This window comes from Thyridium curvatum (assembly GCF_004353045.1).
Source record: "Thyridium curvatum strain D216 chromosome Unknown NODE_18_length_519074_cov_76.432364, whole genome shotgun sequence".
Taxonomy (NCBI): Eukaryota; Fungi; Ascomycota; class Sordariomycetes; order Thyridiales; family Thyridiaceae; genus Thyridium; species Thyridium curvatum.
The window spans coordinates 72872-98006 of record NW_022156773.1 but is presented as its reverse complement, the minus strand read 5'-3'; the positions used below and the strand labels follow the sequence as shown (position 1 = coordinate 98006).

At 49.0% G+C, this 25135-nt stretch overlaps 9 protein-coding genes across 9 annotated transcripts; 4 read left to right on the top strand and 5 right to left on the bottom strand.

Moving 5' to 3' along the window:
- Window positions 1-17: 17 nt before the first annotated feature.
- Window positions 18-1616, top strand: E0L32_003916 (uncharacterized protein; the record flags this gene model as incomplete). The annotated part of the gene is made up of 1 exon (XM_031138268.1): window positions 18-1616. One exon carries the CDS (start codon window positions 18-20, stop codon window positions 1614-1616), a length of 1599 nt encoding a protein of 532 aa, XP_030997978.1.
- A 232-nt stretch (window positions 1617-1848) lies between these two features.
- E0L32_003915 (uncharacterized protein) lies at window positions 1849-3207 on the bottom strand (the record flags this gene model as incomplete). The annotated part of the gene is made up of 3 exons (XM_031138267.1): window positions 1849-2480; window positions 2542-2808; window positions 2865-3207. The coding sequence occupies 3 exons, from the start codon at window positions 3205-3207 to the stop codon at window positions 1849-1851; spliced, it is 1242 nt and encodes a 413-aa protein (XP_030997977.1).
- An 837-nt stretch (window positions 3208-4044) lies between these two features.
- Window positions 4045-4741, top strand: E0L32_003914 (uncharacterized protein; the record flags this gene model as incomplete). The annotated part of the gene is made up of 2 exons (XM_031138266.1): window positions 4045-4379; window positions 4444-4741. The coding sequence occupies 2 exons, from the start codon at window positions 4045-4047 to the stop codon at window positions 4739-4741; spliced, it is 633 nt and encodes a 210-aa protein (XP_030997976.1).
- An 839-nt stretch (window positions 4742-5580) lies between these two features.
- On the top strand, window positions 5581-7376 carry E0L32_003913 (uncharacterized protein; the record flags this gene model as incomplete). Its single annotated transcript, XM_031138265.1, has 7 exons — window positions 5581-5696; window positions 5826-5905; window positions 5970-6157; window positions 6222-6286; window positions 6339-6665; window positions 6724-7159; window positions 7212-7376. The coding sequence occupies 7 exons, from the start codon at window positions 5581-5583 to the stop codon at window positions 7374-7376; spliced, it is 1377 nt and encodes a 458-aa protein (XP_030997975.1).
- A 534-nt stretch (window positions 7377-7910) lies between these two features.
- Window positions 7911-9017, bottom strand: E0L32_003912 (uncharacterized protein; the record flags this gene model as incomplete). The annotated part of the gene is made up of 1 exon (XM_031138264.1): window positions 7911-9017. The coding sequence occupies one exon, from the start codon at window positions 9015-9017 to the stop codon at window positions 7911-7913; it is 1107 nt and encodes a 368-aa protein (XP_030997974.1).
- An 841-nt stretch (window positions 9018-9858) lies between these two features.
- On the bottom strand, window positions 9859-11262 carry E0L32_003911 (uncharacterized protein; the record flags this gene model as incomplete). The annotated part of the gene is made up of 6 exons (XM_031138263.1): window positions 9859-10121; window positions 10185-10531; window positions 10602-10796; window positions 10867-11019; window positions 11076-11139; window positions 11205-11262. The coding sequence occupies 6 exons, from the start codon at window positions 11260-11262 to the stop codon at window positions 9859-9861; spliced, it is 1080 nt and encodes a 359-aa protein (XP_030997973.1).
- Window positions 11263-12696: 1434 nt separating this feature from the next.
- E0L32_003910 (uncharacterized protein) lies at window positions 12697-13266 on the top strand (the record flags this gene model as incomplete). The annotated part of the gene is made up of 1 exon (XM_031138262.1): window positions 12697-13266. The coding sequence occupies one exon, from the start codon at window positions 12697-12699 to the stop codon at window positions 13264-13266; it is 570 nt and encodes a 189-aa protein (XP_030997972.1).
- A 4943-nt stretch (window positions 13267-18209) lies between these two features.
- E0L32_003909 (uncharacterized protein) lies at window positions 18210-21228 on the bottom strand (the record flags this gene model as incomplete). Its single annotated transcript, XM_031138261.1, has 3 exons — window positions 18210-19045; window positions 19111-21137; window positions 21206-21228. The coding sequence occupies 3 exons, from the start codon at window positions 21226-21228 to the stop codon at window positions 18210-18212; spliced, it is 2886 nt and encodes a 961-aa protein (XP_030997971.1).
- A 1019-nt stretch (window positions 21229-22247) lies between these two features.
- Window positions 22248-23320, bottom strand: E0L32_003908 (uncharacterized protein; the record flags this gene model as incomplete). The annotated part of the gene is made up of 2 exons (XM_031138259.1): window positions 22248-23239; window positions 23296-23320. 2 exons carry the CDS (start codon window positions 23318-23320, stop codon window positions 22248-22250), a joined length of 1017 nt encoding a protein of 338 aa, XP_030997970.1.
- Between the last annotated feature and the right edge of the window lie 1815 nt (window positions 23321-25135).

Sequence of the window (25135 nt, the reverse complement as noted above, 5' to 3'; positions counted from 1 at the left end):
AGTCATTCCCCTTCGTCATGAGTGTCCCTTCAAGTTGCGATGTCATTGTTGCTGGCAGTGGCAATGCCGGATTCTCAGCGGCGATTTCTGCAGCTCAGTCCGGTGCACGTCACGTCCTCCTAGTCGACAAATGCCCTGAGGAATGGGCTGGAGGCAACACCTACTTCACTGCTGGGGCTTATCGTACCGCACACGACGGTCTCCTGGACCTTCTCCCCATTGTCAACAACGTGTCACGCGAGCAGGCGGCTAAGATCGAACTCGGCCCCTACACCGAACGGGATTTCCAGCAGGACCTTGACAAGGTCTGTGTTGGACGATCAGACCCAGAGCTCGCAAAGGCATTGGTATCCGAATCCAACGACGCCGTCAAGTGGCTTGCGGAGAATGGCATCCGATTTCAGCTGTCTTTCAATAGGCAAGCGTACGAAGTCAATGGGAAAATCAAGTTCTGGGGAGGTTTATCACTGAAGACCGAGGATGGAGGCAAGGGTCTAATTGCCGACCACCAAGCCGCTGCCAACCGACACGGCGTCCGGTGCCTGTGGTCCACTGCGCTTGTCGGAATTGCCCCTCCAAAGCGTCAAGGAGGTGATGTTCTTGTCACGGTCCGTCAGGGCGGCGTGGATCATAGAATTTTCACCAAAGGAGTGATCCTCGCAGCTGGAGGGTTCGAGTCGAACTCTCAGCTACGGAGTCAATTCCTTGGCCCGGGCTGGGACATGGCTATGGTCCGTGGCACTCCTTACAATACAGGGGAGTGTTTAGAGATGGCTATTAAGAGTCTGGGTGCGCAAGCAGTGGGTAACTGGTCCGGCTGCCATGCGGTCGCTTGGGATGCCAACGCAAATCCGGATGTCGGAGACAGGGTCGCTTCGAACGAATACACCAAGTCGGGGTACCCTCTGGGCCTCATGATCAATACAGAGGGCAAACGATTTGTGGATGAGGGTGTCGACCTTCGCAACTACACTTACGCCAAGTTTGGCCGGGCCATTCTCCATCAGCCTGAGCAAACTGCTTTCCAGGTCTGGGATGCCCAGACGGCCAAATGGTTGCGTTCGGAGGAATACCGCGAGGAGCGTGTGGAGCGGATCACTGCCAACACGATTGAGCAACTTGCGGAGAAGTGTGCGGCTCGCGGGTTACATGACAAGAAGACATTCGTCAATACGATTCGAGAATACAACGAGGCAGTCTACGCCTTCCAGAGTGAGAATGGGCCCAGCGGACCGAGGTGGGACCCTACAGTCAGGGACGGCGTTTCGACGCAGTCTGCGTCCAAACAGCTTGCCCTACCCAAGTCCAACTGGGCTCTTCCCCTTGACCAAGGCCCTTACATTGCGGTAAAAGTCACATGCGGCATCACTTTCACCTTCGGTGGCCTTAAGGTTAATCCCAAGACGGCACAGCTCATAGCGGCATCTAGCGGTGCGCCCATTCCTGGCGTTTACTGTGTAGGCGAAATGCTCGGTGGCCTTTTCTACCAGAATTACCCTGGCGGAAGTGGCTTGACATCTGGGACCGTCTTCGGACGCCGAGCAGGGAAAGCCGCGGCTCGACGGGCGGCCAACCCTCATTACGAAGACCCTCCCGCTGTTGCAAGCAGACTTTAATATCTTCATATACCATAAAACGAATGGAAAACGTAGCTTTGTCGTTTCAGATATCTCTTATCTTGCCATTCGCCTTCTTCTACAGCATTAATTCTCATGTTTGAAGTGTGGGTACAATACGTTGCGATAGCTAGCCTCTAGACGGGGAACATGGTTGGCAAAGGGTCAGATACATGCAGGGTTTACTTGGATAGACCTGAAATCAATCTGTAATTCTCATAACTTCGACACTCTAGAGTAGCGGTGATGCAGCTGCTTCCCCGTTCTTACACAAGACTTCCTGTGCCTCCGGCCATTGCTGGTAATCTCTCCAGAATCCTTTGACCGCCTGCTTTCTCCCCAGTTTCCCATTGCGTGGGAGCTCGTTTAACCATCCCCAGTGGATCATCTCCTTGTACCCTCGCCTCTTCCAATCATTCAGATCCTCTTCTGGATTGCTGTTCAGGGTCGGGAGTTTGCGAAGCATGGTGCCGTCGTGAGCCAAGCAAACCAGAACCGAGGGGCTGCCATCAAAAACAATCAACTTGTCGACAGAGCGTTGTGACTCTGCAGAATCTGTATATGCGGCCGTTTCATGTGTCGAGATTCGGTAAAATGGGGTTTTGCAGGGGTCGAGGGGCTTTGTGCCTGCCGCGTTACTCGGATGGGAGTCGGCGAAAAGCGAGCAAGGACAGGGAATAGGAAAGTATGCATCCCTGTCCAATGAACTACAGGGAATAGCAGGTGGGAAGGGAATCTGGCGACTGGGCCGGAAGTCTCCGGCAAAGTGACAAATATCACCACCGAGTAAGACAAATGTGCTGTCTGATCCGCCAGTTGTCCGAGCAAGACCACAAATGTGCCCAAGGCAATGCCCGGGAGTATCTTGGCAGTGCGCAATCAGTCTTGATAAGTAATATTTCTTATAGGGACATATGTAACCTACCTAACAAATAAAATGAACCATCTCCGAAAAAGTCGTGTGATCGGAATCCGCCAATACGAGGGGATGCCGCATCATCAAAGGCTATTTCAGTAAGAACACGATTTTCGACGGCAGCAGAGTCTATCGGGGACTGCGGGTTGTGAGGATATCCTGGGAGGAGCGATGGCAAAGACACAAAGCCAGGTCCAACAACCAGCTCCGTAGATGAAGGGAATAGCTCCATGGAGCCAGTATGGTCCCAGTGATAATGCGACCATATGACGCTTGCTGTGAGGACTCGTGTTAGTGATCACTCTCTGTATCATCACAGACGAAACTCTTACATATCTCGCTCAGATCTATGCCCTTTTCCATCAATATTTCAGTCGTGTCTTTGTCAACGCGGAGAGCGGGAGTGACCATTCCCAACCGCTTTTGGGGCCCGGCTGGGAGTTTCCAATAATCCTTGCGCACGCCCAGATCGAACATGATCTTTCGTCCAGATGGAGGATGGTCGATCAAGAATGCAGCACAAGGAAGATTTAGAATCTCATGCCCAGGTTGGACAGGCTCGATAAAAGATATGGCCCTCACGACGATGACACCAGTAGTGTCAACCATCCGTATGCGCACCGTAACGTCTGAAGATGGTATCTTCAGTTGGGACATACTGTAGTCCTCTTCCATCTTGCATTGAATGAGATGGTATACTGTTTAGTGCCTATTTGATCATGAGGAAGTCAAAACTTTGGTGATATGGTACACTGGAATGTTCAAATAAAGCTATCTTGGTAGTGGGTTCCGGTAAGTGAAGCTCCGTTGCGGAGGTCTTTTCTGCCTCCACTTCGAAGAGGGCTCATTTTGTGCCGGCTTGGCAAGTTATCCATAAACTGAGCATTTGTCATGGCACAGATCTTGCCTGCATCGACTTAGTACACTGATAATGTCTTGCGAGGTTGTTATGGAGTCATGTTACGCTGAAGGTTGTCCAATGGCGGCAACAGCAAGAGTAAAGATGTTGCTTATGTACGCTTACTATATCCCGCCCACCACGCCACAGGGAGGGCCACCACTTCTCATTGCTTCTTTAGACCCTGGATGCAACGTCAAAAGCTGTAAGCATACGAATACAGCCACAAATCAGCGCACACCAAAAATCATCATGCTGACCAATGTGTAGTCTAGAGCTTACCAAATAATACAAATTGCCAGCAGTCTGCCACTTCAAATTCCATCACAACATACTTGGCGCACCTTTTGTCATGAACAGGTAAGGCATCACAAATGAAGGCACCTCTTGCCTCTCCCTGACAAGAAAGAAAGGATTTCGAATGACGAAGTTCATTCGACTGGGTAAGGTGGTAAGAGGGCGAAAAGGCAAGAAAAAGTTCCAGGTATAAAGGCGCGGTGTAGGAAAGGGATGTAGAGCGAGAAGGAAGAGCAAATCTACAGCACATCTCTCATCGCAAAGACCTTCTTGAACATCAAATAAACCACCTCGGATAGTCTGCAAAGCTCGTCAAAATGAGTCCTCCGGTTTACAAGCGCCTGGATATCGACAACAGTCTCTTTTTGTTTATTGATCACCAGGGAGGTCTCATGAGCGTCGTGCGAGACTATGGCGTGGACGAGTTTCGCAACAATGTTCTTGCTACGGTCGCCTTGGCAAAGTTCTTCAAGGTTCCCACTATTCTGAGCACCTCCTTTGATTCGGGTCCAAACGGGCCCATCATCCCCGAGATCCCAGAGGCGCTCCCGGATGCACCTCTTATCCGTCGTCCTGGTGAGATCAACGCTATGGACAACCCTGATTTCGCTCGCCTTGTCAAGGAGTCTGGGAAGAAGCAGGTCATCATCAGGTGAGAATCCCTATGGTTCGTCAGCAGGACACATTCAATTTTGCTAACACGACTCGCCTGCTAGCGGTGTTGTCACCGAGGCCTGTGTTGCGTACGCCGCACTCTCTCTGGCGGAGCTCGGCTACGAAGTATTCGTCGTAACTGACGCTTCGGGAACCCTGGCAGAGCACACCCGTGAGGCGGCTCATAAGCGTATGGTAGCCCAGGGCGTCCAGCTCCTAGATTGGTTCGCCGTGGCCGGTGAGCTGCAGCGCGACTGGCGCCGCGATGTTGAAGGGTTCGGCAACGTCATGGCGAGCCATATCGCTGCTTATCGTTACCTGATCCAGGTCCATGAGGCTGGAAAGGCCGTGGGCAAATAATCCAATCAGTGAGGAGATTTCACGTCGCAGGTGACATCGAATCAATACCTTCGACTCTCTTACTATTTTTCTGGCCTCTGTTCAACACTAGAGATTGCCGTTATTTCACTTTCTGCAACCATTGCACAATTTCTAGCTAGAAACCTTCACCCTCTTTAGCAAGCAAATCAATCACTGAATCTATTATACTCGATTACCCTTTCAAGCCTTGTATTTCTCTTAAGGTCTTTGCATGAGTGTTCGATAATCGCTGTAGAGATTCTATCCTCAGACAGGCTCGGTACTCAAACAAAGTATTTTATTGGTAAAGCCCGAATCTGCCATCCAGTCAATCCAACTAAGCGTTTCAAGAAAGCAAACTTGCGGGTCCACAATGCTTTTGTCGTGTCCTCGAAAGGCCCTCGGAGGGCTAGTTGATGAGTCGGCGAGTCTCTCCCCGACGCCAAGGATCAGTCTCAATTGTAATTCGGAACAGGCCGAGAGCTTGGACATGGTATGTTGCGGGGTTGCACAACCATTACAAATGGCAGGGCGCTTCCCCGGGACGCTAGTACAATAGTCTCGGATTCTAACTTTCCGGATAGAGCCTTCTCCAGGGGCAGACCCAGAACTATTGCCACAGGAGATCGTTGGTCATCTAATCGCCAGAGCCTCGGGCCCTCAACTACCACTGCCGATGGCTCCTCGTACACAAAAGGCTACTCATAAAGACCTCGCCGTTCATTAATTTCAAAGAATCTGCCCAGTCAATCTAGATTTATTTCTTGCATGATATTATACCTATTCCGACATTTTTCACTTTTGAAATGGCAACTCATTCTGACACCCAGTCATTCAAAATGCCAGAAAACACAGGTCACTTCGTTGAGGTTGAGAAGCGTATTGATCCCGAGGCAAATCATGGAGAAACGCAGCAATCGATTATCATTGATCCCGAGAGGGAGAAGGCGTTGATGTAAGGATTCCAGTGCGCAATAAACCTAGTGAAGATGTCGCTAATTGAATGTCGGGTGGCTAGCCGTAAGATTGATAGGAGACTTCTTCCCATCCTTTCTTTGATCTACACCTTTTGCTTCATTGATAGGTCCAGCATGGGTGCTGCACGCATTTCCGGGATAGACGCAGCTCTTGACCTTGCTGTTGGAAGTCGGGTTTCGATCGCATGTAAGTCACTATGATTATGCCCTAGCTAATCCCATGCAAGCTTCTCACCTTTGGCTCTTTCCAGTGCTTGTTTTCTACATAGGCTACGTAATTGTGGAACTTCCGAGCAACATCATCATCCGGAAAGCTGGTCCTGCTGCCTGGCTCTCTTTTCTGGCCGTGGCTTGGGGAGTGGTTACATTGGCTGTTGGGTTTATCAAGAATTGGGAGTCCCTTGTTGTATTGAGGGTTCTTCTGGGCATCTTTGAAGGGGTAAGCCTTCGTGGAAATCGTGTTCGAGTGCTGGAAACTATGCCGGATGCTAATGGAGTACAAGGGTGTCTTTCCAGGAGGAATCTATTTAGTCTCATCGTGGTACAAGAAGTCTGAGGTCCAAAAAAGGTTACCAACAGCCACATCCTTCTGCACGATATCAATACTGACGTGAGTCTAGGATTGCGATCTTCTTCCTGACCGGCTCCTTTCTGTCCTCATTTTCCAACATACTCGCATACTGCCTGATCTATATTTCCAGCGATCCTTTTGTGCACGGATGGAAATGGATCTTCATTGTGGAAGGCACTGTGACGATAGTGGTCGGCATTGGGGCATACTTTGTCATGGTTGACTTCCCTAGCTCGAAGCGAAACAAATTTCTCACTCAAGAGGAAGCCACACTCGTTGAAGCACGATTACTGCAAGAAAGGGGGGAAAACCAAACGGTTCATGTCTCTTTGCAGGTCATCTGGGATTGCCTTAAGGACTGGAAAGTCTGGCTACTGTGCGTGCAACCCAATACTTCTTCATATCTTGTGAGAGCCATGCTTACCTTCTGCCAGTGCATTTCAGTATCAAACTGGCTCCACAGGAGTCTACGCCTTCCTCTTTTTCTTGCCCATTATTCTCAAGAACAGCTTAGGCTTCAGCCAGCAGAACTCATTCTTGCTCAGCACCCCCCCTGCAGCATTTGCTGTCATCGTGGCCTTCACAATATCATGGTTTGCCGACAAAACAAAGTGCCGAGCGCCCTTTATGTTCGGTGCCTCAATCGTGGGAATCATCGGGCTTGCTATGATTGGATTCCTCAAAAATCCCATTCCAAGATACGTTGGCGCCTTTCTAGGCCAAGCAGCCTCCAACACTATTGTGGTGACTGGTATTGCGTGGGGACAGAACAATGTAAGACAAGACCAGAAGCGGGCCGTTGTCACGGCCGTTCAGATCACGCTTTCGGCCATTGGCGGTATTTACTCGTCTACAGTCTTCCGACAACAGGTCAGTAGAGTATCCTAGGTCTTGAGGCACAAACCCGCACTGACAGGGACAGGATGCTCCTAACTATCTCCCTGGAGTCATTGCAATGGGGATTTTATTTGTGCTCAACACGATCTTAGCACCCATTACTATCTTCATCCTCCGACGAGCAAACAGCAGAGCCGATCAAGGTCTGGAGCAGATTGAGGGTACAGACTGGTTTAGATACACTGTCTAGGCTAGATTCGTTTATCAAGACATATGCTCCCATCGCTATGCTTTGCTCTATTCTAGATCCAAGATCTTCTGCACAATGAGTCACAGGACGGAAAGCCAGGATCTGCTAGCCTAGCTTCACAAGATAGATGTCAAAATAGCATATACTCTCCGCGCACTCCTGGAGATACATCCTACGAATTGTTTGATCAGGGACTTCGATAGGCTTGGACCACATGGACCTGTGAGACTCGCACAAAGCAATGTTGAAGTGCGCACTGACCATAACCACGTCATCAGAACATGGGGGCCCATCAACAGTTTTGCCGATTAGCAACAAGTGTGACTTGCGATCACTAAGTCCTGGACCTTGAAAAGCAGAGAATTGCTGAATGTGCACCAGAAGGGGATAGACGCACATATATAGAGACGAAACACATCAGACACAAGACGCCTCCCAAGATATGAGAATTGGACATGGGATTGGAAGGAATATACAGTACGGTATTCATTCTCAGAGCCACTCAATCGACAACAGTTGTTTATTTCGCAATACCTACAAACGCTGGTCTTGCCAAGAAGAGCAAAATGAGTAGTCTGTGTATCCGTCCCGACTTTTAACTTTGTAAAAAGTGTCCCTCTCATAGTGAGTCAAAGGGATATTATTGGTCAGTCTGAAGGGTAGATCAGGGTTTGAAATAAAATGCCTTCCAAAGGCAAATGCCACAGACTCCCCGCTGAGTCTTGTCTCCAGAGCCTCGTTTGCCTTTTTTCCCGTGTAGCCCCCGGCAAGGATAAGTGGTCCAGTCTTTGCCCATGTCTTGAGCGCAAAGTCCAGGCTTTCTTGGTCTGTGGAGATCACATCCGCATTGCCCGCGATTCGCGGTTCGACGAGGTGCAAATACGCAAGAGGGAAAACTCTGAGGCGCGAGATCAGGTCGCTGAACTGGGGAACAGGGTCTGCCATGCGCATGCCTTGAAAGGTACTGAACGGTGAAAGTCGCACGGCAGTCCGATCTGGTTCAATGGCCTCGCAGACTGCTTTGACGACCTCAAAGCAGAATCGCGAACGGTTCTCAATGCTCCCTCCCCACTCGTCCGTCCGCCGGTTGCACGTATCCTGGGTGAATTGATCGATGAGATAACCGTTGGCTGCGTGGACCTCGACGCCGTCAAAGCCGGCAGCAATAGCATTTTTGGCGGCTTGTGCAAAGTCGTCTATGCACTCTTTAATTTCTTCGATCGTCATTTGCCGCGGCGTCGGGTGGTCGTCACTGATGGGAGTGCTACTGCTGCTAACCATCTCCAGTCCAGCCTTGTCTAGTGCATGTTGGCGCGCAGCTCTTCCCACATGCCATAGTTGCATAAAGATGTAGGACCCTTTCCGGTGAACCTCGTCCGTGATCTTCTTCCAAGCTTGGATGTGTTTGCTGCTGTAGATACCCGGGGCATTCTCGTCGCGGCCGCGAGACTTGGCGGAGATGAAGCAGGCTTCGGTGATGAGGAGCGTCCCTGGAACGGAAGCACGCTGCGAGTAGTACTCCAGCACCATGTCTTCAGGGACATGCTCATCGCTGGCCCGCAACCGAGTCAATGGCGCCATGACAACCCGGTGGCTCAGGGTGCAGCGTCCGATCTTGAGAGGGTCTGTGATGAGCGTCATTTTGGTGCTTTTTGGCTTTCTTCGCAATTCTCAAGCCTCGAGGCCTGCGCTTTGCGGGCACCTTGACTTAAAAAGTCTCAGTCTATTTGTTAGGGTGGAATTATTAAGCCAACTGACCAGTGAATAGGCGATGCCGGGTCCGGACAGTTCATCTCCGGATTGCACACCCCAGTGTCCTCCCTTGAGTAAATCCGAGAGCCCGGCCCCACAACGGGGAAAGTCGAAATCTCCACCTCCATTCCCAAGAGGAGACTCACTTGCCGCCATGCAGAAGCATTTCTGATCCCACTGTAGGAGCTCAAGGCCAATTGAAAAGATGAAACTGCCAATGGCTCGGGAAATGAAGTACCGTTGATACCAATGACAATTAATGCTCCTAACGTGTCCGGTTCGAAGAGCAATCATGAAGTAACCGTTCATTCAGGTCCACAGTCCAATTCTAGGTCCAATCGGCGTATCTCATCGCGGGCATGATATTCCTCTTGTCTCAGTTAGTTCAGCTCAACAGGTTGAACATGACGGTGCGTTCCTCAGAAGAATTTCGAACCTTCACGGCCGTTCCGTGACCAATGCAATAATGAACCAGCGGCCGATGTTCGGTACTGACGGCAGAGAGTCATTGGGCAGGCTCAGGATGCCTATGGCTTGCTACCTAGATGTAGGAACTCACTCACTATGAACCCAACTGCAAGTGGCCAAGAAGACTATTGATAGATACTTGTGTCGATGACTGCCTCGATAACATGCACTTCAGCTTTCAAGTAACTTAAGACGTATTGTCCTCTATTAAAATATTGAGTCATTGAGTTACTGCCCCCCGTCTCTAAAAGTCCCTTGAGTCTTATGCTGATGGCCCGTTGGGCTTGAAGACGACTTTGTTGAGCTCTCCACACTCAAACCTCTTGAGAGCGTCAGCAAAGGACTCATCGAGTTCCGGGACTACCAGGTCGATAAACTTCATTCTCTCAATGAGTTCCCTGTTCCGGATGAGAGTTGTAAGGGCATCATGAAAGACAACTCTCAGAGGACAGCGACCGAATTTGATGTGCACATCTTTGTTGTAACAATCAGCGGCAGTAAAAGGCAGTTCTCCATTGTGCACGCCTAGTTCACTTTGATCAGAAAGAGAAACAAGAGACTATCGACAGTGAGAAGATCACAACTTACCGAACGAACTGATCTTGCCCCCAGGGCAGACAATATCATAGGCTGTCTTGAGAGCTGGTGACATACCCACCCCTTCAATAACGGCATGGACTCCATTGTTGTCCGTGGCCTCGCGGATCTTGGCCACTGCATCAACTTCTTTGAAATTAATGGCAATACACCCAAGCTCTTCGGCAGCTTTTAGACGTGATACAACCGAGTCAACCGCAAAGATTCTCGCAGGGCCATACTCTAAGGCGGAAATGATAGCGCACAGAGCTACAGGTCCGCAACCTATGACGGCAATAGACATGTCCTTCCACTGATCTTGCGGAGTGTCGATAAAGGCTTGTTTGGCGCCGTTGAAGCTGCCAACGCCAAAGCCAGCATTAGTCTCCAAGTACATCCACGTAACTCACATACGGGCTAGTTACTCACCCGGTAGGGAATATGTCTGTCATCAAAATAGCAAGCTCGCCACCCTCTAACTCCTTAGGCAGGCGGTACAGTATCGCGTCCGCCATCGGCGCGAGGAAATACTGCGCTTGCGAGCCGTCCAACGTGAGGCCACCAAAGTTTCGGCCCTTCTTACACCGCCCATGTACGCCCCTCTTGCAGTTGAAGCATTCGTTGCTAGCGAACCGATAACGATGAGCGAAAAAACAGACATAGTGAGGTAAGCTGCTACGCCGTCTGAACTTACCAGCTAGTGAGAAAGGGCACTATAACTCGGTCCCCCACAGCAAAGTTCTTGACTTCGCTTCCTTTCTCATGAATAACTCCAATACCCTCGTGACCGCACACATACCCAGGTTTCATGTTGGCCTTGGAATGACCACGATATCGGTGCAGCTCACTGTCAGTGTGAGCAATAGGGCAGGCTTCTCTTTGGTTTGTTCAACATGGGCTTACCTGCCACACAACGCGGCCGACGTTGTTTTTACTATGACATCTGTTTGGTCGACAAGCTTCGGGACTATGGGGATAATTATCAATCAGTAATCTGGGAGCTGTATGTGGCGCTTGAGCTGAATGACGTACTGGGCCTCTCCTCCAACCGCACATCATATGCGCCATAAAAAAGGAGTGCTTTCATCATCTTGAAGGATTCACAATGCTCAAGGTAAGCAAATAAGAAGTTCGAACAGTCTAAAGAAGATATATAATATTGAACAAGTCTGTCGCCAGTTGTATCTGACTCGCGTCATCGCGGCCAGAACAGTAGCACCAGTGCCAGCGCCAAACAACCAGGCCGCCCCGCACCGGACACTCATACCCCGAAGCGCCATTTCACGACCTGCGTTGGAGGAGCGGTAGTAGAGTCCTGTCCTCAACATCCGCAGACACTGCATGGTCTAGCTTCAACTCACTCGCATGCAGTGTTGAATCTCCGCGAATTCAGAGAAACGAACTCTTGAGAAGTCAAGTTTTCAAAGGTCCTTGAGAGATCTCTCGCATGCCCCTGTCTTCTGGTATTCTCTATCTTCGGCTCCTCTCCCTCGAGCGCTGGTAGGTGATATATTCATGATGATTCCAGGACTTTCCTGAAGAGAGGAACCAGATTAACGAGGAGAATGACCACCTACAAGAGGATGTTGAATGGAATTCCTTTCTCCGGTGTCGTGTGTAACCGTTATGTGGAGTTTTAGTAAGCCTTCCGTATTCTGTGTCCGGAAAGAAGGCCTTCCCTTCCTCACGGGGCATTCGTAGTCATCTGCAATCATGGGTCTTTCCGGAATTAGGCCCAAATATGTGAACAAGCGTATGGGGGAGTGGCTCTAAGGCCGTTGTATCACTGGCGGTTGGGGAGCTCTCGTGAGGCTTCAGCTGGAAAGGTCGGGATCAATAATGAGTGCGGCTGAAGCGATGGATGCTCAATCATCACGCTATCGATGGCCGACAGACACAGGAACATTACCCGCGCCGCAATGACTGCCAGTTTCCTAGTGATTTGCTGTCATTATCGTGTCCTCTCGTCCAAGGGCCATGGGGTTCGGTTCCCGGACCCGTCTCCGTCCCCACATGCCTCGCCGAACACCGAGCTAACTCCGATGTAACGCCAAATGATGCTCTCTTGGCTTTGCATCCTGCCATGAACCTAAATTCCAAAGCGTCCTTTGAGTGCTGAGACAGAGTTTTGATCGGCAGGTGCGGGGATGGCGCCATGCCACGCCCCTATTGTATTACCTTCGGCAGTTTGCGGAGGTGCTGTGGAGCCATGCAAACTGCCGCACCGTATAGTGGCAGGCACATGTATCACGGTAGGGTCGGGAAGTAATGCCGCATTCGGGACCATGCGGGGGAGTCGATGAGGGGAAGTCCCTTGGAGCATTGTGCGTTGAGAGGATGAATGGGCGTGTCATTGTTGTCCCGTGCGGTCCTCGTCGGGACTAGAACTGCGATCCGCGGCCCTCCCTCCCTATATCAGGGGCTTGGTGTCTTCCCAGGGTATTCCGCGGCATTCGGCGCTCTTCAACTCGAACAACCCGCCTTCAACGAACCAATTGACGAAACAATACTCACCTTTCTGACCATGGCTCCCTCCCTCCACCCCCTCATCGACAACGGCCTTGTCAAGGGTCAGGCCGACTTCCCCGGCGGGAAGCTCCGCTGCCACTGCTCCTCCAACCCCATTGAGATCACCCTCGGCAGCAACGTGGCCCATAACCACGCTTGTGGGTGCTCCAAGTGCTGGAAGCCCAAGGGCGCCCTCTTCTCGGTTGTTGCCGTCATCCCCAAGGACAAGCTCCAGGTCACGGCCAACGGCGACAAGCTGAAGATCGTCGACACCAGCGCCACCATCCAGCGATATGCCTGCAAGGACTGCGGGGTCCACCTATATGGCCGCATCGAGAAAGAACATCCCTTCAAGGGCCTCGACTTTGTCCACGTCGAGCTGTCAGACCAGAAGGGCTGGCAAGAGCCCCAATTCGCCGCCTTTGTCTCCTCCATCATCGAGCAGGGCTTCGACCCCAAGGGCATGGATGAGGTGCGGAGCAAGCTTCGATCGGTCGGCCTGGAGACCTACGACGCCCTCTCGCCACCCCTGATGGATGCCATTGCCACTTGGACCGCTCAGAAGGCTGGAGTCCTTCCCGCATAGATTCCCAGATCCCCGGGCATACAATGTGTGAATTTCCGCGTTCTGCTCCTGTGGCCAGCCATCTCACAGTTGTGAGGTGTGGGATAGCGGAGAAGAAAGGGGGGAAACAGAAACGAAGACAAAAGGGAACAAAAACTGGATCGATGCCGTGTGATAAGTGGTGGTGCTATTTTGACTGCTCCCGGTAGACAACAGGCCGGGGGTAATAGCCGAGGATGAGAACGGAGAAGTTGCCAATCAATAGAAACAAACTATTAATAAGATCCGGCTCCAGACTTTCCTTGCTTCCCGGTATGATTGCGTTGCCACCCTCTCTGCATGCCTCTGGCTCTTCCTTGTCGTCTTGAGTCTTGAGTGTAATAACAAGAGGAACGCTCACTGGCTGCTATTCATCTTGACCTTATAATTACAGGCGCTGGGAGACTTCGATTTTGCAGACCAGTAGTCAAGCATGTACGAGAATGTATGAGGCCGGATAGGCCCCTCCAACAAGTGGCTGGCTGGACGTATGAAACACGGTTTTCGAGTGTAGAGATGAACCTGAAAAAGTGTCAGCGGTGGAGACACAGGTGGCGGCCCCCTCCCTTATATCTAGGCGAAGCTTGTGCACCCTGTTGGGTAATTGCGAACCTTGATGAATTAGCGTCGATCAGCGGACATGTTACTATGAAGTCCAAAGAGTTCGCTATCCAAGTTGGAAGTCTTCTTCGTTTAGGAGGTGCCCGGTCTCACCAGTCACGCCCTACCATTAAATCAAGTGGTCTAGACGGCTGCCTTTCGGGAATGTACTTAGAAGTCTCTCGTTTTAAAGAGACCCGATCGGGGGACTGTAAAAAAGCGATCCGGGGACGGCTTTCTCCACAATTTCCACACCGCCATCATTTTGCCGGTTTTTCAACACGCCTAATCTCCACCAAACGTGAAATATAACAAATGATTAATTTCAAACCACTATAACAGCCACCATATTAATATATATTATTAGAAATTAAAGCTCTTAGACTTTCTTAATAATATCTATCTAATTATTAATTTAAAATAAATTTTAAATTACTATCTCTCTTTAAATTATTAAGTGATATTAATCTCTTATCTTTAATTTTCTAGTTCTCTAATAATCTTATTATCTTTATTCTATTAAATTATAGCCTCTTTATAACTACTTATTATATTAGTAATAATCTTATAGTTAAATTAAATAACTAGATTAAAGAGAATAGAGTTATCTTTATTAAGATAAGATCTTTAAATATATAAGATAGGCTAGCTATAAGAATTAATATTAGATATAATTAAGACTACTTTAGGCTATTTAGAGCTATAATATAAAAGATATATATATTTAAAGAGTCTAATTGCCTATAGAAGACTATAATTAAGATATTAAAGAAGAATAATTATTAATAGATCTTTAAGGCTATTTATAATTATTATAACTATAAGTTATCTAACTTAATTATTAGTTATTAAGCCTATTAAAGAATTATTCTTAAGATAGTAATAATAATTATTATAATATTTAAAACCACTTTTATTTAACTATATAATATTAAGTTAGTCTTATAAGAGGTCTTCTTTAATAAGATCTTTTTTCTTCTTAATATAACTAATTTTTAACTATATCTTTAGCTTAAGGCTTTAGAGAGCTATATAGTTATATAATATCTTCTTAAGTATCTTAATAAGACTAGCCTATTATATACTATTTAATATACTAATAATAATTCTTATTAGCCTATAATACTTTTCTAGAGCTATCTTTAGGCTCTATAGATATAATGCTAATTTCTAGTAATCCTATAATATAATAATACCTATAAAACTAACTATTATAATATATCTCTCTTTTAGATTACTAGTATAATTAATGGCAATTGCTAGCCGGGCATGACTGTTTTGCTAGCCGGGCATGACCTTAACCGGGCATGACTTTTTGAGCCCTCTGATTGGCTGCATTCTTATCTGTTAAGGGCCTTGATCCCACTAAATCTTACCAGCTGGCAGCCCTGGAGCCCTTAAGCCCATGGGGTTAGAGGCCAGCCAGGCCCGATTCAATTGACGAAGCCGTCAATTGACGGGCCCGATTCAAGGCCGGCCACCAGGCCTGATTTTGACGAAGCCGTCAATTGACGGGCCCGATTCAAGGCCGGCCACCAGGCCTGATTCAAAGCCGGCCGTCAAGGGCCATCAGGGCCAGCAGCCCGTGCAGTTAGCAAGCCCGTGCAGTTAGCAAGCCCGTGCATTTAGCAGCCCGTGTATTTAGCAAGCCCGTGTATTTAGCAGCCCGTGTATTTAGCAAGCCCGTGTATTTAGCAGCCCGTGTAGTTAGCAAGCCCGTGCAGTTAGCAAGCCCGTGTATTTAGCAGCCCGTGTATTTAGCAAGCCCGTGCATTTAGCAGCCCGTGTAGTTAGCAAGCCCATACAGTTAGCAGTCTGTACTGGCCTTTAGTGGCCGGCCTTGAATCAGGCCTGTCAATTGAATCAGGCCCGTCAATTGAATCAGGCCTGGTGGCCGGCCTTGACGGCTTCGTCAAAATCAGGCCTGGTGGCCGGCCTTGACGGCTTCGTCAAAATCAGGCCTGGTGGCCGGCCTTGAATCGGGCCCGTCAATTGACGGCTTCGTCAATCGAATCGGGCCTGGTGGCCGGCCTTGACGGCTTCGTCAAAATCAAGCCTGGTGGCCGGCCTTGAATCGGGCCCGTCAATTGACGGCTTCGTCAATTGAATCGGGCCTGGTGGCCGGCCTTGACGGCTTCGTCAATTGAATCAGGCCGGCCGGCCCTGATAAGCTGTTAAGGTAAAAATTCTGGCAGGTGGGACTGGCAGCTGGCAAGATTTTAAACCAATCAGAGGGCTCAAAAAGTCATGCCCGGCTAAGGTCATGCCCGGCTAGCAAAACTGTCATGCCCGGCTAGCAATTCCCTAATTAATATAGGTATTAGTTTTATTACTATCTTTATCTTTATTAATAATAAGTAAGAAGAAGGCTATAACTAGCTAGCTAGCTAGCTAGTTTACTTTTAGACCTCTTATAATATTCTAGCTTTAATAATTATTATTACTAATTATAAGATATTACTCTAGAAGGTTCTTAAGATAAAATATCTATTAATTTAACTATAGCTTTATGTTTTTTATATTAATAAGAATATAATTACTAATATTAAGAAGAAGTAGAAAGACCTAAAGAATTATTATAAGACTATTATTAATACTAATAATAAGACTAATAAAGATAAATTTAATAATAAGGCTATTAGACTACTTATAATACCTCTACTATATTAAAAAGATAATAAGATATATAAGCTTAAGGCTATTAATTATCTTATTTATAAGAGTAATAACTTTATAAGATCTCTTCTATTAAGCCTACTATATAATTACTTTAAGATCTACTTACTATAGATAAGACTTATTTATTTCTACTTCAAGAAAGCTTTTAATAAGATATAGATATAGCTAGAGTATGATTTTATTAATTAAAAGCTAATTATTAGATATCTTAAGAAGTAATATCTATTAGTAAAATAAGATTAGGTAGAGGCTTAGATTTAGACTTATTCTAACTTTAACTAGATTATAATCTTATCTATTAAATCAGCCTATTATATTCTTAAAAGCTATCTCTATAAAGACTTTAATAATCTCTTTAATATAGTAAAGATAATTAAGATAATAATAATAATTAAGAAGATAAAGTTTAAGTAGTAGGTTAAAAATTAAAAGCTTAAGAGCTATTAAGAATTCTTAGATAAATATTAGCTAGATATAATAATATATAAGCTTTCTTATAAAGCTATTAATCTTATAAATTATTAAAAGTACTTAACTAAAAGCTTTTTAATTAAAGAGATTAATTTAAAGCCTTATTAAGATTAATTCTTCTACTAATTTAGCCTACTCTATAACTATATAATTTTAAAGAAGCTTAAGATAAATAAGATTATTATTAAAAGTAATTATTATCTTTATTAATAGCTTAAGAGAAGTTTTAATAATAATAATTAATAGTTATTAATTATTAAGTCTTATTAAGTTAGAACTCTTAAGAGTAGATCTTAAGATAATAGCTCTTTATTAATAGTTTTAATATTAAGATCTATAGCTTAATTAACTTCTTAAAATCTTAAATATAATCTCTTTTAATAGAAGATAATAAAGAGAATAAGACTTATATAATAGCCTATTTAAAGATTATAAGACTAAGCTCTATTAGTTATAATATTAGGCTAAATTATAATAACTAAAGATAAGATAAAGATTTAAACTATTAAAGTTAGATTAACTATTAAAATCTCTATAGATAGAAATAACTTTAATTTAACTATAGCTTTATCTAAAGTCTTAAAGAGCTAGATAATAAGATTAGAGTTCTTAGATAAAGACTAGTTATTATTATAATTAGATATCTTATTAATAAGACTTATCTAAAGATTAGAATAACCTCTTCTAACTATTAAAAAGCATCTATTTAAAAAACTCTATAGAAATCAATAAATTAAGTCACTAATAGACTTTAAATAGCTTTATTTTTATAATTACAATATTATGTTGTATATTCTACTCTTATGTGTTGTGTTATTCTTTTGACCTGCTAAATTTAGTGGGGGTGGGACCTGATGCGCATGACCAAAAAGGAAGGCGGTGTAAAAAAAACCGTCCCCGGATCGAAATTATACAGTCCCCCGATCGGGTCTCGTTTTAAAATCATGACATCACGAATACACCTGCAGTATGCTCTGAATTAACTCTGCTACGTTCACTGAAAGGTTGAGCAAAAAGTTGGAGGTCATCAACTACCTGGTTGCGCATGTGGTTTGCGGTAGCGACTGTAATACGGTCAGTATTTTTAGGGTTTTAGCTGTTTTATGGTATCTAAAATACATTTTGAAAAGTGTTGTACATGAACTGAACGGAGTCTATGCGCCTTGTGCCTCTGTTCATCCCCACATCCTCCTCTCGGTCGAGACAGAAGACAGCGTCGGATACGCCTGGTCAGAGACATCGAGATGGCCTCCGGTCTGTGTGAGAACAGGGGCGGCAAACGGACCGTTGATCTCGACCCATTTCGCAGTCCGCACATCTGCCACACTCGACTGCGGAGACTCGCCAAGCCTTGCGGCGCCAGGCGGCCCAGAGAACGCGTGCGGCTCTTGTTCTGGTGCGCCTGGTGCTCGACCTTGCTGTTCACGTTGGTCCCGGGGGGCAGTACTGCCTGTATTTCTCCACCACTGTGCTGTCTGTGCCTGTCCGAGAGCCCAGGCCACTGCCTCGGGTGTTTTTGGCTCTGGAGCCCTGGCGTGATTCATCGACTGGAAGAAGTCTTCGGATTTCAAAGTCCCAGCCGCTGCTCCATACTGCCCTTGTATGTTGTTCCGCTCTCCGGCCTCTGGCGACATGTGAGGTGCTGTTACTTGGACAGTAGGCTGGTCAAAGTTCTGGGCAGGCATGAACGTTGGATTGCCTTGCATGTCCCTCTTCTCGTCGTAGTATCCGTAGGGACCATTCGGCCCAGACTGATCCCATCCCCCTCTGCCACCCGCCTCCTCGGCGGCGTACGCTGCGGTGATGAGGTCGTCGAGCACCTTGGATTGAGACTTGTCGCCTTTGTTCGCGGGTGGGATGCTCCTGCTGGTGGAGAACCCCAATTTGCCCCCTCCAAACTTGTCCTTCGTGTTCCGGAACGAGTCTGAGAAACTTGGTGCATTCTTGAAGTAGCCACGTTTCCGACCTCGAAAGAAGAAAAAGATCAGAGAGACAACGACAGCTGCGGCAGCTAGAAAATTGAACCCAGTTAGCATCACAAGATTCCAGGAACAATGGGGGTGCATATGTCCATACCAACAGATCCCATCCCGATACCAACCTTGGCACCCTGGTTGGTGCCCGATGTGCCACTACCATCAGCTGGTGCAGTCGTAGTTGAAGGTGCACCCTGGCCGACACCTGTTTCGGTTGCCAAAGGAAGCGTGTTACTACCAATAACGATCGGCACCTTAGTAATAATCAGGGTTGGCGCAGCGATGATATCACCGCCAGACACCACTACATCGGCACTCTGCGTAGATGTTACGAGGGACACGAGTGTTGTCGTTGGTCGCCCAGTACCGCCCTGGCCCGTTTCAGTCGGAGTCGCCAGGGTTGGTGGTGTCGTCGACGTCTTGACCGATGTGGAGGATATCGATGAAGTTGTCGACTCCACGCTGGTCGGGCCTGTTCGCTCCGGGTTTAGCACTGGAGGAGGAAGGGGTGCGACAGATGCGGGCGGAGGAACGCTCGAAGAGCTGGTTGTGGCGACCACAGCCGAAGATGTGGTGCTTGTGGTGATAACGGAACTTGGAGGGGGTGGTGGCTGCACAGTCTGTGTCGGTGGCGGTGCGGACGACGATGACGGAAAGAACTTGGACTTTGAAGGACTGTCTGGGCTTTTCGGAGAGTTGGGAGAATCAGGGCTGGACGGAGGGCTGTCAGCTGCGTTCAGCACCGGTTTCACAGCAAGGCCAGGATCTTTGAGAGAGATGCCGCCGGCTGCTGGGTTGGCAGCCACAGGCAGCGCCAGAGTAGGGACCGGAGCCGAAGCCACGGTGCTGGTAGGAGCTGTCGTTCTTGTCTGGGCTGGCTGTGAGGCTGCAACACTGGTCCGAGAGAACTTCTTAGGCGATCCGGGGGATCCAGGCGACCCAGGTGAGCCCGGTGATGCTGGTGAGCCCGGACTGCGAAGAGCATGGGAAGTGCCTTTTCTTGCTGAGGAAGAGCCACGTCTATCAAATCGTCGCCCAGCAGGGCTCCCTGGTGATGCCGGTGAGTTCGGAGAGTTTGGAGAATTGGGCGAATTCGGAGAGTTGGGCGAGTTGGGAAGCCTGAGGTTTTGTCTCTTGGAAGGCCGAGCCCTGGGACGCCGGACAGTCGGGCTTCCGGGCGATGCCGGAGAGGCCGGCGAGTTCGGACTCTGAAGTCCCCGGAAAGCACCCCTGTTCGGTGTAGGAGAGGCACGAATCTGAACGCGCCTGCCACGTGCGCCTCTAGGAGACGCCGGTGAGTTGGGCGAGTTAGGCGAATTCGGAGAATTTGGCGAGTTGGGTGAATTCGGTGAGTTCAGTGACCGAATGTTCTGCCCCTTGGACGGACGAGGTCGGGGGCGTCTGCCCCGTGAACGGCCTGCAGATGCCGGAGAGTTGGGTGAGTTGGGTGAGTTTGGAGAATTTGGAGAGTTGGGCGACTTCGGTGACCTAATATTCTGCCTCCTGGATACACGGGGTCTGGGACGCTTCGCCCGTGATCTTCCAGACGAAACCGGTGAGTTAGGAGAGTTAGGCGAGTTTGGAGAATTCGGAGAGTTGGGTGAATTCGGCGAGTTCGGTGACCGAATACTCTGCCTCTTAGACGGACGAGGTCTGGGACGTCTCCCCGGTGCAGGGCCCGCAGAAGCTGGAGAGTTGGGAGAGTTGGGAGAGTTGGGAGAGTTGGGAGAGTTGGGAGAGTTGGGAGAGTTGGGAGAGTTGGGCGAGTTGGGAGAGTTGGGAGAGTTGGGAGAGTTGGGCGAGTTTGGAGAATTCGGAGACTTGGGGCCGCGGGTGTTGAGACGACGACCAGCAGGGCTTCCAGGTGACCCAGGTGAAGCGGGCGAGGTTGGGCTTGGAAGACGACCGCCTTGGAACGTGCCGCTGTTTGGCGAGGGAGAGGCACGTGCATTGACTCGTTGCCTGTCCGGACTCCCGGGGGAAGCCGGGGATGCTGGAGAGTTCTGCGAAGCCGGCGAGTTTGGAGAGTCAGGCGACGCGATGCTTTGCCTCTTCACAATATCCCAATGGCTTTTGCGTGGGGCCGGAATACGGATGCTCAACGCCGGCCGGCGCCTCTCCTTAAGTCTGATACGGACATATTAGAGACCATTCTGGTCATGAAATGAGAGTGCAGATGGAAGAAGATCTCTTACTGGATAGTGTTAATTGCAGGCATGATGGATAGCGTGCAGTTGAAGAGTTTTGTTGATGAGATATTAGATGACTCAAAAAGGAGGCTCTCAGAGAAACGCCGTTCAGTTCAGTAGCAAAGAAGAAAAAAGAAGGGCAACGAAACAAGGAAAGGATGTTAGAAAGAGCGCGCAAAAGTGAATGATCCGCCTGGGAGACAAGAATGATATCTTAACGGCCAGCCGCGGTGTTGAGACGGAAAGAAGAGATGACAAGACAGACAAGACGCAAGATCGACGAGATCATATAAAGAAGTGAACGAGCGCATGTTTCGAAACAAATCACGACGGTCGACCCTCTTGGCCACGAGATTGACGCCTATTTTTACACACCCTTCCAACCCCCTATCCTTTAATTGGTCGGTGGCTTCAAGGAAGGGGTGGTGTTGACAGCAACAGCTCCCCGGCCTCGCCCCAGTTCTTGCTATTCCCGCTCTGTCATTGTGTGGCGACAGCTCATTTACTGTGAGCCCTCCGCTGTTTCAATTTCGGCCAGCGAGCCAGCCAAGAAAATTTGGTGTTTCGTGGTGACCCCCTGTTCTGCTGGGAGGACCCAATTTGCCAAGAGGGTGCCAAAGCTTAGTGATACAAATCCCGTCTCAGAGGTCGAGAATACTCCAATTATGGGACTGATCTGTCAGTGGGCCATCTGAAAGTTTCCAAAAGCCCAGTAACGGATCTCTTGGATTCCCAAAAATAGTGTGCGGTTTCAGAGATCTGTCATACAGTCCAAGCAATCATGCTTGTGTCGCGTGCTCTCTTGCCCTTTTGCACGGACGCCACCTCGGCATCGATATCCGGATTCTTGACAGAATGAAGAGATGAAGAGACTGCACATTCAATTGTCAGTACTGTGGTAGCGAAATCCTCGCCCACTCGAAACACCACGAGCCCTTGGAGGGCAGCCTGAGGTACTCGAGAAGGGCTGTCATGATGGTCGACATCATTCAAGGTATCTGTCTCAGTTCATAATAATGATCAACATATCGCGAACATTCAATACTATCTAGTCCTTCCCGGAGCCTTCTGTGTCGGCAATACGGAAGATGTACTTGATGGCATTCGCCTTGCCGTCTCGGAGCTTCTCCAAAGCACCCTGCACCCCAGCTAGCCCCCCGGGCACAATCTCCTGAGGCTGCCCCCGGAACCAGCCCGCCTGCAGACCAAGGGCTATGTACCGGAAATAGACGTAGGCGAAGTCTGCAGCATCGCTGTGCGCTCGGCCGACGCTCGTGGTCAGAATACTGACTGTCTCGGGGACCCCGTTGTAGTCTTTGAAAGGCAAAACCACATTGATGCTGCCGCCATCGTCGACCACCCTTCCCAGGTGAACCCAGGAGTCATACTCGGAGATGGCGTCAAAGGCATGCAGAAGCTTGGCGCCGCCGAGGGCTTTCTTGATGCCGGCGACGATGGCGTCGGCCCCTTCGCGATAGTCGATAATGGTGTCGCCTTTGCTCCGGTCGATGAGCTTTTCGACGTGCGCGACGGATTTGCCGGCTACAGCGATGATCGGGTGGATGTTGCTCCTCTGAGCAAACTGGACGGCATACGAGCCGACAGCAGATGCCGCACCGTACACAACCAGGGGGATGGGTTGCTTGGCCGGCGTCCAGGGTTGCGGGAGACCTTGGTCAATATACAATCCAATGGCCGCGGTCATAGCAGCAAGAGGTAGGGCTGCGGCCTCTTCAAAGCTGGTCTTGGCCGGGATATGGAAAGTGGTATGCTGGTAGGCGACGGCGTACTCGGCATAGCTGCCGTGGGGTGTTCGCATCTCGTGGAAGGCGGCGACGCGGTCTCCCGGCTTGAACTCGGTGACCTTGGCGCCGGCCTTGACCACCACGCCGGCGATGTCATCGCCCTCGTTGCGTTCGCTGCCGGTCCATAGCGGAACCTTCCAGTCCTTCGGGTTGGATCCAGAGAAGATGACCTTGATGAGCACCTGGTCCTCGGACGGTTCGGGGATCGGTGAGTCGATGATCGTGACCTTGGGCCCTGAGCCAACGTCAGTTTGATCACTTTCTCTTGTGTGTACGCTAGCTCGAGTGTACCTTTAGCAACGATCGCTTCCTTCATGTTTAGCTGGCTTAGCGGTTCGGCTAGTCTAAAGTTCGCTAATGGGGTCTCTACAGCGATGATATTACGTTGGTCCTGCGGCTCAAAAACGGTCAAAGGATGGGATCCTACAGCTCCATCCGTTGATTCCGAAGAAGCGGCAGCGTCGACATCCCCGGTCACGCAATGATGGTTCCGATGTTGCATAATCTGTATGGCGTCATGCGGAGGCTAGCCACGCACTTTGCCCAGTTTGTCCGGATAACATTCTCCCACCATGACAAATGCGCTCCATACTCCCGTTCAAGTCGGGTGGGGCAGATGCACACACGGGAGCTTCGATGCCGAAGGGGTGACCAATGCAACTACTTCACGAACATGCTGTCGCAGAGCTTGGAGTGCTCTAGTCTACGGTGATGAATCTATATCCTTCTCATCTCCCTGTGCCCTCTGAGCCTCGCCTTCTGCAATGCAAGTGCTCGGGAGGTTGGCCACGGCGATCATGAAGCCGGCAGAAGTCCGGATCATCGTCGAGCATGATCACAAGCTCGCCACTTCGAAATTCGACACCGTAGACTACTCTAATGTTTATCACGTATTCATTGTCATTCCGCACTGAATGTGTCTGTGAAAGTCGGCTTCTTTTTGATACTCCTCGAGCCAACATGGACGAGCTACGGCCACACGCAAGAAGTCTATCTCGTGATATGTCAGAACCTAGGGCCTCACCACAAGGCCTCAAAAACTGGTCTTTGGAGTGATTCGCTTCGCCTCTTGACTTCGTCAGCCTGTCCAATCCTCAGAGCCTACAGCCCTATATGTAAGCAGACTCCTATAGATAAGAACCTCTCTGGCACGCTATACCTCGATCTTTAGCACAAAATTACGGTCATTGGCTCCAGTCCAGCACAAACCGTAGCCACCAAGGCACCTTGCAACAATGTCGTTTCACCAGAAGCCCGGAACCCAACATCTCCAATAGGATGTTCCCTCCACTCATCAACGAGGTTGCTCACCTCATTGCTGCGGCAAGATTACTTCCATTTACAAGACGCTGTTCTATTTCGGGACATCACCAGCGTTCAGGGTTTGTTTCAGGACACTACATAGCAGCAAAGGGGCATGAAACAATGGGACTGGCCTCGCCAAAGTGTCCCTGGTGTCTGTTGCTTGGGTACATTGCTCGGTGTCTGACTGCATCCGAGAGTCCTCAATGGTCGACATGAAAAGAGCACGAACTCTCCTGGTTCTGATACTCGAGGGAATTATTCGACCCAAGTGACCCATTTGCTCGATACGAAATTAGAAACGCCGAATTAATCCCATGTTTACCTACCTAGCTGAACACAAATTCTACGTCGCGGTGGCGTGGACGGACGCGTCTTTTGTGTGTGTTCCGACTGAACTGACGCGACGAAGCTTGACCAGACGAGCAGTTGCGTTAAGGTTTAATAAGCTTAGTGATCAGCTTCGGCCCCAAGAGAAGTGTGCATATGTCGGCCGTTTCAGATGGTCAATTACAGTTTCTTGATCAATTGGGTTGCTGCGATTGACGACTGCTTTCATGTGGAAATGTACTTCTGTAAGCTGAGGACGCGGCCCAAGCAGCGCAGTACCGACACAGCAGTGCACTCCTGTTAGTCAGAGGCCCGTCTGATTCGGCAGAGCCAACCCGGGTAGGCCTGCCCTCGAGGCTTTCAGGGGCGACTTTGTGAATAAGCCCAGCCCTGCAGCCACTGGCTCCAAACTTTAACAGGGCCCAGCAAAGGCCCAACAGCGCGGGGACCCCACCGTGATCGATCTGTGTCAGCGAGAATGCGCGCCGCCTGCCGCCTC